General features: G+C 43.8%; 3 protein-coding genes across 5 annotated transcripts in view; 1 reads left to right on the top strand and 2 right to left on the bottom strand.

Annotated features, from left to right (window-relative positions):
* LOC117582074 (hemicentin-1) overlaps window positions 1–2,814 on the bottom strand; it is a 65,955-nt gene extending 63,141 nt beyond the window's left edge. Inside the window, exon 1 of the mRNA XM_034269631.1 lies at window positions 2,461–2,814. Within this exon, the coding sequence (XP_034125522.1) occupies window positions 2,461–2,503 (43 nt within the window). The 5' untranslated portion in view covers window positions 2,504–2,814. The remainder of the gene's footprint in view (window positions 1–2,460) is intronic.
* Window positions 2,815–3,718: 904 nt separating this feature from the next.
* Window positions 3,719–5,561, top strand: LOC117581965 (U2 small nuclear ribonucleoprotein auxiliary factor 35 kDa subunit-related protein 2). 2 transcript variants are annotated; one of them, XM_034269450.1, is made up of 5 exons: window positions 3,719–3,786; window positions 3,848–4,666; window positions 4,728–4,831; window positions 4,951–5,107; window positions 5,168–5,561. In XM_034269450.1, exons 1-5 carry the CDS (start codon window positions 3,773–3,775, stop codon window positions 5,538–5,540), a joined length of 1,467 nt encoding a protein of 488 aa, XP_034125341.1. In that variant the 5' UTR covers window positions 3,719–3,772; the 3' UTR covers window positions 5,541–5,561. The 2 variants fall into 2 exon arrangements, with proteins under 2 accessions (XP_034125341.1, XP_034125342.1); XM_034269451.1 differs by lacking the exon at window positions 5,168–5,561 and having other exon boundaries at window positions 4,728–4,856; window positions 4,981–5,093.
* Window positions 5,556–11,287, bottom strand: LOC117581967. Of its 2 annotated transcripts, XR_004573693.1 has the most exons (4): window positions 11,175–11,287; window positions 8,867–9,002; window positions 5,768–6,600; window positions 5,556–5,717 (listed from the first exon to the last, which is right to left on the bottom strand). XR_004573693.1 is itself a non-coding variant. In XM_034269452.1 (3 exons), the coding sequence occupies exons 2-3, from the start codon at window positions 9,000–9,002 to the stop codon at window positions 6,038–6,040; spliced, it is 699 nt and encodes a 232-aa protein (XP_034125343.1). In that variant the 5' UTR covers window positions 11,175–11,287; the 3' UTR covers window positions 5,556–6,037. The 2 variants fall into 2 exon arrangements, 1 of the variants encoding a protein (XP_034125343.1); XM_034269452.1 differs by having other exon boundaries at window positions 5,556–6,600.
* Between the last annotated feature and the right edge of the window lie 914 nt (window positions 11,288–12,201).

Here is a 12,201-nt window from a genome sequence, read left to right as displayed (position 1 = left end):
TTCTAAATACTTCGCCCAAGCATCATTTTATGTACAAAATCTTTTAACTAATACAATCATGTTTGTCTTGTAATCGCAGTCTCTGCCATCATAAAAATACTCACAAATAACACACCATTTTATTGGTACCGACTGCAATATAGCGATATCACAGCGGATAGAATATTATATGAAGAAGCTTAAATAAACAGAACCGAGTTTGGATATTTACACATTTTCCTGCCGCTTTTCTTCTGGCCGCTCTAGGGTCGGGCCTCGTGGCGGTGTTTGTTTTCAGTTCGCTTGCCATTAAAATCGATGCGACGCTGACCTTTCCCTCAATTAAAAGCACACACATACATACATACGAGCACAGGCCAGGCACAGTGCCGGCGAAAAGTAATGGGGCACTTTTTCAGAAGAGGCGTTGCTGTCGACACTTTACCTCATTAGCGACAGCAGCCGCTTGTATAATTAATGACTGTGCCCCCCGTGCAGGCTTCATATTGATTCTAATTTGTGGAATTTACTGGATAAATATGATAAATACAGGAGAGGGAAAGGCAGAAGGACTACTCAAGCGGAATTCCACCCGACTGGCCTGCCTGTTCCGAGTGCAACTTGATCGGGCGAGAAAGGAGCACTTATCCCGGCAACTGAGGAAAGTAATTAACCAGCCCCGATGTGGCTTAGCTTGGCTTTGTCACTCTTCTGGTCAATCCGAGGCAGTTGGTCACTCGACAATCCCTGGCGGAAATGCTTGACAACCGCAGGGCGGTTGATGGGACGACCCGACCCCGGAAATGCTCTCTACTCTGCTGCTGACAAGCCTCAAGAGATCCCAACCAAAGACACTCGTCTCCGTCAGTAAGTGACCACAGCAACAGCAGCAGGAGCAGCAGCAGAAATGGCAGCAGTGGCAGCTCCGTGTGGGAGCAAAGGCATTGCGGTAGAGTCAGAACGGGTTGTCATGGAGCTGGGAAAGACGGAGTAATATGCGTAATTAAACAAAACCGCAAGTGGGACACAGCAACAGGAATAACAGCAACGAAGTCTGGGGGAAAAAGGACACCACTGCTAAGAGCAGATACGTATACAGCGTATACATAAGTAGGGACAATCTGACCACAAAGGGAATACAGTTTTCGGATGGGGTAGATGCAATGCACTCTCTGCAAAAGGGTCATCAATTTTGCACAATGATGTCTACTCTCACTGGCGTATACACTTCTCGGATATACTTATAAACTTGTTAATTCAACAATATATCTGTAGCTAAATGACCTACGCGGAGAGCACTGAAATCTCCATCCAAATGTAGCTCCCGTTCTCGCCTCTTAATTCCACTACAGTGTGACACAAATTGATGATACCCTCTGGCAAGAGATGACACAGGATTTAAATTAAATATTTGTAGAAACAATTCTGGGTAAGAGAAAGAACAGACCCAGAGAGAAAATGCCCTGGGCAAGAGATGGAGATAAAATCAAAAGGAAAGAGAGAGTCAGAGCGGAGGGAGGCGGGCCCGACCCATAAGGCAAAAAGAGCCCAACAATGCAGTGCCACATAAATGTGGAGCATGCAGATTGAAGTGTCGAGGCAGTGTCAGCAGGAAATGGGAAAATGGAAACGCCGGCCCGATGGAAAATCAGAGGCATGTGCCTGGCTATGGAAATACCATTCAAAAGGAGCTGAAAATTGAAGAACCACACCCCAAAAACACGGCCCCGCGAACTTTTGATGCCATAGAAATTGATCCAAAGACAAAAGGGCAAATAATGCTGACAAAAGGAGAGAAAGCCACAGCAGAGCCCGAGTTGAAGTGCAACAGATACTTTCATATATTTAAGATACAACGTAGAGGTTTCATATTTGCAACAATGTGCCATCGATTTTCTATTAGCCACGAGACACTTGAGCTAGAAAACTAAATAATGATAAAAACGTAACTGGTGGAAAATGAGAAAAAATTAAAGGAAAACTGACACAAAAATAACAAAGAATAAAGAGATAGTACGGCGAAAAGATACCCTTAAATGTATTATTGATGAACTTGATAATATTGACAGGAGGACAACATGGTCATATGTATCTTTATATCTTTCTGTTGTCACTCAACTAAGTAGTAACACAATGCATTTTTTTTACCTATGTGAGGTTGTAGAGATTTAAGCACTTTTATATAAATACATTTATTCTTTGTTCCACACGATTCCAATATTCCCAAAAGCTCTTATCCAATACCGGGTAAAAAAACCAAGCACATTATGAATAAAACAAAAACTCGTAACTTGTCAAAGGCAACGGAAAGAACATAATAAATTGTGTCCATGAGACAGAGAATAAAACAGAGAACCTAACTGGGTAGAGAGAGCTCTTCATACTCACACTACCAAAGCCACTGTCACTGAACCACCCACACACACCACCAGGCAATGTCAGGCCATGGCTAGGCTATAGCTGGGCGGGCCGAAAACTCACCTGTTAGGGCTGCCAAATTTAGCATAAATCCAATTAGCCGCATCGCGTTTTCCACTTTTAACGATTGTTATTAATAATATTTTAGTTCCACTCGTAGTGTTTGCGGCTGGATGAATTATCTCATTTATTTAATACAAAAATTGTGCCGCGAGAGCTTCACTTCAATTGTTTTGACTTAGTTTTTCAATTTGTGTTGTTTTGCTTTGCCCCTTTTTTGGACACGATACGACACCGATCCGCCGGATCCGAGCGAAATCTCACGACCAGCTTAGCCGGAGAGAGAGCGAGAGAGCCAACGGAGAGAGACACCGGAGAGACACCGGGGAGAGAGACGAAGTGAACGAACCAACAACGAACGGAATCTAATCAGAATTGGGGCTTGCATGGTAAAACTATACAAGGTAAATACATCCGAGCAGCAAGAGCTCCCAACATTTGTTGCTACAACATCGCAGTTCGAATATGAGGGGCATGTTGTATCGCATATGAAAAATAAAATAAAAATAAAGCGGCTTCAATGCCGACTTTTTTTCAATTTTTTTAAGCCTGTTGTTGAAACTATTTTATGGCTAAATACTGTTAAAACGAGTAAAAATACCGGCAAGTGTGTAGCAACATTTGTTGCTACAACATTGCAGTTCGAAAATGAGGGGCATGGGCTTATGGTCGTTGCCCCTCTTATTGTATAAAATAATAAAAGCTGCTATAAAAGTGCACAATAAGCTTTTTGAATCATAAATCTCTGAATGTATAGCGGGAACTGCTAGAAAACTGCATACCAAACTTGGTACATACCTTGAAATTCTGACTGTATACCAGTAATAATTGCTATAAAGCAAACTTGGGACGACGACACCTGGTGCTGTGGAACAGAGCTAGAAAAGCCGATCAATAACTCGACAGCATGAAACTGTCAAGTTGTCATCTGACAGAAGCTGGTCGGCTTGACAGTGAGTGTTGCGTGTTTACGTCTGAAAATACCGAGCTACTTGTATAATCATCAGGCTCTTTGACCTTTTAAGCTTGAATCTTATTTTATAAGCAATCCACCAAAGAAAAATCATGATACCTAACCAATCTTGTGCAGAATGGAATGAGGATTTGAGTAAAATTACAGTTTTAAAGCTGAGAGTCCTAACTTGCTGATAATATTAAACAGAAGATCAAAATCGAAGAAAATCATTTTAGATTTACGGAATATTTTTAAAATTAGAAGGTATATATTTGAGGGACGTCGGTATATTTTTTCGAGAATTCCGCGGTCACACTGCATGTTTTGTTTTGGTTTAAAATATTCACAAAATCTCAAAAAATGCCGGGTAAAAGGTAAATTTTATTCATTAATATACATAATTTTGCATTATAACCATTCTCCAATGCATTTCAGAGCTCGACGCCAGCTGATTAAGAAGAAACAAAGGCAACGAAGACGACAAAAGCATGCCAAAGAACGAGACAGACACGAGCAAGAAGCAGAAGCCAAAAGACTGGAAGACCCCGTCTACCAGAAATGGCTCCAAAAACAGTCGGAGCTGGAGGAATTCCAGCGTTTGGCTGCTGAACGCCAACAGCAGGAAGAGGAGGAGGCATGGCTACGACGCGAAGCCCTCGCTCAGCGCCAATTTCGTTTGGATGCCTCCAAACGGCGCCAGGAGGAGGCAGAAATGGAACGTTTGAGGGATGAGGAGGCAACGGCGTTGGCTAAACGAGAAGAGGAGCAGAAAAAACGGCGTATTGAGCGGCAAAAGTTTGCCGAAAAGGCTGCCTGCGAATTTGAAGCAATGATGAAGAGCATGGACGAGTACCTAAACAACGCAAAGCAGGAAAAGCCGCCGAATCATCTGCTGCGTATGGTGGAAACACACCCCGAAGAGCGACCCTGCGAGTTCTTCACTCGCACAAACTCCTGCCGCTACGGAGACAGCTGCACCTTCAACCACAGGCGTCCCATGTTGGGAAGGATCCTCTTGATCCGCCACTTCTTCAACCACTCGCTGCTGCAGCACAAGAAGGTGCACAAGGAATATGCCAGCGGTGATGAAGGGTTGGAGCAGACGGAGCACGATCTGCGCAGCGACTACGATGAGTTCTTCAGCGATGCGGTCACAGAGCTGGAGAAATTCGGCAAAATAGTCAATTTTCGTGCTTTGAGGAATACGCTGGAACATCTGAGTGGTCATGTTTTTGTGGAATATGCAAATGAGAAGTTTGTCTTGCCCTTGCAACCATAACATAAATTCTTCATTAATATTACCCTTCCTCTTCAGGTGTGCCCTACGTGCTTTTATCAATCTGCAAGGTCGCTACTACGCCTCCAGGCGCCTTAACGTAGAGTTTTCCAATCTTAACACCTGGCGTGGCGCGGTCTGCGGTACGTGAACTGCATGCCAAGAGCCGTATCCTTTGACAAAACAAACCAAAACCATTTTAAAACACACATGCATCTTATTTATTATACCATTTTTTATTCAAATCTATTGATTCTTAAAGGTTTGTCCTTAACACGCAAATGTCCCAAAGGTAACAGCTGCGGCTATCTGCACTTGTTTCGCAATCCGAACAATTTGTTCAACAAGGACTTGGAGCACACGACTACACCAAGAAGTGCCCGCAATTCAGGAAAGTCTCCCCTGTCCAAGACACCAAGGTAAGGTTATCCACAGTGCTTCCATTTTATAATTATTGATAATAAATTCCACTGGAGCAGCTGGAATGACGGTGACGATGATCGCGGCAGGAACTGGCGCTGGTCGGAGAGTCCGGAACTGGAACTGGAGAACTTTAAGGCTTTGGGCAATCATATTCAAAAGTCAAGGAGAGAAGAGCACGATCTCAAAAGTCCCCGCCACACTGAGCATCATTCCAGATCAAGAAAAGGCAGTGATCGTAGATCAGATTGGAGTTCAACCAGATCTAATCGCGATTACTCTTCAAGAGGAGATCGCAGATCAAATGATGACTGCCACTCCTCCAAATCTAATCGTGATAGTAGTCCTAGTCCTAGATTATCGACTAGATCCCACCATGAACTCAGTTCTCGCTCCAGATCCCCTCGGCACCACCGAAGACATCGAAAATAAAAGGCAAAGTATTCATTTAAATTTGTTTTATGGGATCTTTACAAAATTTTATTCAATCTCTTTGTGGGTGGAGGAGGAATTATGAGTGTCTCAAAGAAGAATACTAAAGAGATTTTCAATTTGTTGCATAGATGAAAAGTCCGAGCAAAGTTCCAGTATAGTATAAATATTTCGTCTCTTCTTTTGTGTGTGCTGAGTGGTCGGAAAACGACTCAATTGTTAATCACGGAATGGTGTTCTACGTGTAAAATTGGCAGTTTCGGAACGAGAGTTAGTGAAATATAATATAGCAGGGTGGAAAGGGAATACGAGTGAGTGCTGGGGGGGTGAGAGAAGTATGCATGTAGGTGGTAAGATCGGAAATTATAAATTCTAAAGTCTATTTGTCTTGCTTTCTTCCGTTTTCGTCGTACACATACAAACAAAAATTATACAAAAACTCGTTTAAGGAATATTATAATAAGTAGCTTTAAAATTAGGCAAACAACACGACCTTCTTATAGACGAATGCCAGGATTTGTGGCAGCCACATAGCGCAGCAGCTCCTCGTTGTCCTCACAGATGACGGGCTTCTCGTGGTAGCAGGCAACATCGTGCCATGCAATGCCATCGTTGTACACGTTGTTCAGCACGGACAGACACTGCTCCTTGGTCTGGTTGATGTCGTACTCGGCATTGTCGGGCTGTGGACGCTTCTTGTGGCCGGTCTGCGACCAGGGATTGTAGCCCCATCCCTGTGGAATGCGGTTGGTGGCCTGGATCTTCTCGCGAGTTGCGGACCAGAACCATCCATACACGCTCTTGGGCTCCAGATCGGGACGGTTCTCGCAGCCAGCAAAGTCACAAATGCGGCCTGCTGTCCAGATGTATGGGACATCGTTCTGCTGGATCACACGGAAGATCAGATTGTTTTTCTCTTGGGTCTCTAAAGCCACCAGGTCCATGCAGTATTCGCGGCACAGGTTACGGCCATCCAGCCAGTCGACCTTCTTGTTGGCCAAAGCGGGCACGTGGGTGGTTAGGAACATGTTTTTGCCGCGGTAGGAGAACTCCTTGGGGCCTGCAACAAAAGAGTGTGATTAGCCTGGGTATGTCTCAAGACCGGTTATCGTTGTCCCGAGTTCAATTTCATTTTCAATTTCAATGTGAATCCCAATGCAACGGGGACCTGTACCTCCGCATGCACCTCCGCTGCCTCATCCATTGGGGAAAACGCAAACAAAAAACCCCACGGGCCTTACACAACTTCCCAACTCGAAGCCTCGAGGGGTTACGCAATCTTCGCAATTTATGCAGCATGCTTCTTTTTTTGCGCTGCCACTGCTGCTGCTGCTGCCACATTGAGAGCTGGAGCTACTGTCTGCCTCTGTTTTGTGCCTCGCAAAAGGTTTTTTTTTTGTGTGCCTTTGTTTGTCTACGGGGCAACAATGGGAGGCGAGGCGAGGCCCCCGCGCTTCCTAAAAGCGGTGTTCCAGCGGTGTTGGGACGGTGGCACATCTGTGAGGTGAGGCCATTGTGCCACCAGTCGTCAATTCCTCCTTCTGCTTCTGCTGCTCTTTCGCGAACTTGTTTCACTTCGCTGCCTCCGTTTGGCTACTGCACCTCTTCGCCAGCTTCCATTTGATTAGCTGTATGTGCGATATGCCACGCCCCAAGTCCCCTCCTCTGTAGCCCATAGCCTGTTTCCCCTGCTGTGTTGGCACGCGTCATTAGCCGCGCTCTTTAAGCCGCTTTTACAGCGGCGCTGTAGCCGTTGCAGCCGTCACTTTTGCAATTTCCAGCCTCTGACTTCACGTCAAATCAGCTTAAGTCTCCGCATAATGGCCTTATTTGCCATTGTTTGCACATTATTATTATTTATTTAAGCTGCCGCTTCCAATTTCCCCATCAAACAAAAATATCCAGGCTCCTTTGTGATGTGGTGTGGTGTGGCACCCGGGTCAAGGCAATAAACAAAAAGTACCCAACATTCATACCCATACACTAACTTTCTTTGGCTGTCTATTTTCCCAACTTAACTTGAAAAAACTTGCATAATAGTCTGGAACGAGTATTAGTGCCTGCAGCATTTCAGTTTTTGCGATTGGCATCTGTAAATGAGCTGTTAATTTCCACAGAAAACCCCTCTCCCCTCTATCTAATATGGCTTAGAAAAACCAAGCGACTGGTCGAATAGAAATACACTCGAAGCCCCTCGTCTGAATCTGACTTAGAAAAAAACAGAAAAAGACCGTTTTCGAATGTTAATAATGAAGCGAATGCATGCCTGGGAGAGTGTGCTATTGTTTTTCGTCTACAAAAGGCAATTAAGTTTTGAATAGTTAATCAGTTGATTTAAATATTTGAGACCTAAAAAACTTGGGCCTGCATAACTGGAAATTTCTAAAAAGATGAAAGATCTAAATCGCAGCAGCAGCAGCAGCAGCGTCGGAGCAAACAGCTTGAACAACGAAACTGGAAATGCAACTTTGTGACGCCCCGAAAATTAAGTTGCATGTTTTACTGCTCGACCTGTATATGCATTCATACTAGTACATAAATACAAATGAATGTATGTGCATATTTTCCTGTGTGAATGAGTGTGTATTAGGGTTTGTCTAATTAGCAATAACTGCAGAGTGTTCATTAGTGTACCGGATATTCAGTGATGATGATGCTATTGTTTAAGCGTTTTGCCTGGCAGCCTGAACCCTGATGCAATTATTGCAATCTTAAGCGATGACTGGCAGCACCAATTACCTACAGCTCTTGCACTGGAAGTAATCGTGTCTCGATGCACATATGTGTACATATGTATGTGCAGATGTTGTTTGCAGCTTAGAAAGGATCTAGATTTTTCTTAGTTCTTGATAGTTTGAGTGGTGCCAAATGGAGTGGAAACGATTAGCTATTACCATGGAGTAATAAAATATAACAAGTTATCTTTCGAAAATATACGCAATTGATGAAGAAATATCCCCACAACTGGTTTTGCGTGTAGGACCCGCTCCCGTTGAACTAGAGCTCACGTCAGACCACCTCGCACCCAAGCAAGCTTTGTGGAATTTTATGAAAATAAGGCAGCCAAAGAAAGTGTGTAGAAACTATTAAACCAAATGCTAACAAAACACGTCAGCGACCTTCAGGCCAGCCCCCGCATCAGGGTGGTGCTGTGGCTACACCCACACGTCGCATTGCCCAACAATTTCAAGTGCAAACTTGGAAAACGATGAGGCGACTGCCAATTGCTTGATATTCTCCACACGTTTACCCACTTTTACTTTTCGCCCAATGCATTTTTGAAGCCCATTTATAACTTAACTTTGGATCTATTATGGGATACTTACGGCTGGCGCACTTGGCGGGCACGGGCAGTGAGAGGAAGCGACCCGGCTTGGTCGCTGTGGTTGTTGTGGTGGTTCTGGCCGCATGGCCGCAGGCCGCCACCACGCAGAAAGTCGCTAACGCCAAAGTGACTTTCATCTGCAAAAACCAAAAAGAAAAGAAGATGCAAAGCGTGAGTAAAACATTTGTAAATAAGTCTAAGTTATCCATTCATTGGTCGGATTTGGCAAGTTTTTCGTAAAGGTAAAGATGGAGGGAGATACGAGCTACAGCTGCGGATATGTAAATTGTTAACACGTTGTCATTTACATAAATTTGTACACGATTATTGGACGATAAAGATGCCATGCCTCACCGCGCCCTTTTGTTCGCTTCACCAATGCGTGCATATACGCAATTTTGTATAAATATTGAACTCGATGGCGAATCAAAGATGTAAGCTGGCGTGTGAGATCGGTTTTTATGTCAAGGATGCGCAACCGGTTGCCCCCGGGGGCACTTGAGAGCGGCCACTGACATACTGCCACACTGACTACCAAGCGCCAATCGCTGCTGCTGGCGTTGGCTGATGTCTGATGGTGGCGACGACACTTGAGACTTTATTATTTTTATTGTGGCGCAGTGGCAACGTGATCAGCATCGAGCATCGAGCATCAAGCGGCCAGCCACAGCGGCATCATCATCAGAACATCATATTAATTCATAAGTAACATAAATGCGTTCATCGATGCATGATGTGAATACCCTTTCAGAGCCATAGTCTTATAGTCATACTTCCAAGACTGGTTCTTCGAACAATCAAAGATCTATGCAAAAGTTTCAGGTCGAAGGTGCTTCCCGCTCTACCTGACAAACACCGTTTCAAAGTATTATTAGCCCGTGCTAAGTAGGGTATACAAACTCATTTAGCATCTGCATCAGCTTTAGCGGCAGGCAGCCACAGCAAACATGTTGATTACACAAGCTTTGGGGCTGACCTTAACTGGTTTTATTGACTTTTTATCGCCTGCTTTCCGACGTTGCGTGTCTGCAAGTCCGGCTTCGCTAGAACCTTCCACGTTGTTAGCATTTTAATTAAACTCTAAGCAGTTTCTTCCTTCTTATGCTAATGCCTTGCCCATTCATCAGAGCTCAATGTCCCCAGGCAGGGTTCGAGCTATTAAGTTAATTCGCTTCGATTTGGTTGCGTATCTCCTATTGATATTTATCGCGTTTATTTGACCCCCTGCCGTTGATTTGGCAAGTATAAATCAATTAATGACTGCGCTTATCAACGGTGGCCAGCGGCTGATTTGGAAATTCGAAGAAATCAATTTCATGCATAATGAAAAGTGGATTTCAACTCATGGCCTGCCTATTATTTCTTTTATTTTTGACAGCGACATTTCCGAACTAAAGAGTTCAAAAATAAAACGCGCCTCGTGCGTCCAACCAGCGGGCAAACAAACGCATTTGGAAATATGCATTTTAATATCCACGCTACGAGTATTATTGTTTCTTTTTTTGGCTTATCGTTATTTTGTTTGTTCATTTGTTGCGTTTTGTAATTTGCCCATCAGCGCCTTGGCACTTGACTGTTTCCCCGTTTCTCCCATTCCTCGTTTCATGCATGTTAATCAATCAGTCGACGAGGCTGATGATGCATTTAATTATATGGATTGGGCTATTGGGCTCCACAAACAGACCCGTCCGTCAGCCAGTGCCCTTTCAAGCCTGTGGTTGTACATAATCGTGTGTTTCGTTTTTTTAGCCTTTTTCGTCAAGAGATTGTGGGCTATGCACATTTTCATCTGCAGCTTGCGCAAACTTTTCTTGGAATGCATAATTTTTACTGGTTTTTACTGTGAACTGTTTAAAGTTTGAGCAGAAAGATAAATGTAACTATGAAATTCTTGGAATCTAGGCTAAATTTTCATTTCAAATAAAATGAATGAAACGGGGTAGCAAACTTCTGCTGATGAAGATCACGCGTTCCTTGTTCAGGGGACAGAAATGATTAGCATTTGAACAAATGACTGAAGCAACGAACTCGTTTTCTGAAGAATCTCCCGTCAAACCAACTTTAGTACTCATTTATTCTGGTCTTTCAAGTTCTCAGTGGGGATTTTTATTGTTTTGTGTCGGTATGGGTTTTGTCAAGTTTCCATATCCTTGAACAGCTCACAGCACTTGCATTGTTTTTTTTTTTAATATTTTATCACACACTTGTCTGGTAGTCCTTCGATTGTTCACACACATACAATATGCATGTATGTTATATGTATGTATGTAGAGACACTTTATATCCTTGAACGCGGGTCTGGCGCTTACCTTTTCTTGCTTTTCGGGTAACACTTCACACCGCTGTATTGTCCACTCTTTCAAAGGGAGACAACCAGACGAGACCAGACGCAAACGAAAACAAAAGTCAATTGGAAGCAGCAAAGTGTTTTATAGTCGAGATCCCCCTACCAGGTGCCACTTCGTGCAGCTTTGAAAAGCTGCGCTGGTGACGGCGATTCAGAGTTCGGCTCTCGGCCCCTCAGCTTCGGCAGCGGCAACAGCGGCAGCAGCAGCTTCGTCAAGCTTTATGGCTTAAAGCAACAAAATCTCTACGAGATGAGTTGGCGTTGGCCAGAACATCTTTCAGACGATGGCGACAACTCTTGTCAATAAATATTTATACCCCCGAGACGTTCTTTTTTTAGCGTTTTTTTTTCTTTTATTTATTTACTTTTTATTTAAAGCAAGCTTTTGTCTCAGCCAAAACTGTAGTTGGAGGTTTTTGGTTTAGCTCAGCACAGGTAGATCCATTAGGTAGTGTTCGTTGTAGTGCCTGGCACTTGATCCGAGCACGAGCATATTCCAGCATATTGTTATAGTATTCCAAAATTGATTTATGCAAAACACTTGGCCCACCTTCTGCTCATCCATCGCCCTGCCTGCCTGCCTCATTTATCAAATTTTGTTGATTTTGGTAGAGTGTTATTTCTAGGCCTTGATCTTGAAAAGCCTTTCGAAATGCCATTAAAGCAGAAAACACTGACGATTTCGCTTCTTTTTCGGCTTCTTTTGGCTTCCGCGCTCGGCCTTTGCGCACGCGCTGAAAGCGGTTCGATTTCGTTGCTTTTTTTCTCTCTACAAAAATTCCAAAAAATTGCGGATTTCTTTAATTGCCATGTGAATGAACTGGCTGTTTTTATTTTTTGAGGTTTAAAAGGATGGTCGCACAGATTGGGTCTCGTAAACGCCCCCGCTTCGATGGGGCCCCCTTGGGTGCTTGGTGGTGCCAGCCGGATCTAAGAGTTATTCGGGTTTTGTTCTTAAAAAGTTTTAGAGTTTTATGTGTGTGTGTTGG

Source organism: Drosophila guanche, unplaced genomic scaffold, assembly GCF_900245975.1.
Source record: "Drosophila guanche unplaced genomic scaffold, DGUA_6, whole genome shotgun sequence".
Classification (NCBI taxonomy): Eukaryota; Metazoa; Arthropoda; class Insecta; order Diptera; family Drosophilidae; genus Drosophila; species Drosophila guanche.
Note: the sequence above shows the minus strand (reverse complement) of the source record. Positions and strands in the feature narration are given on the sequence as shown.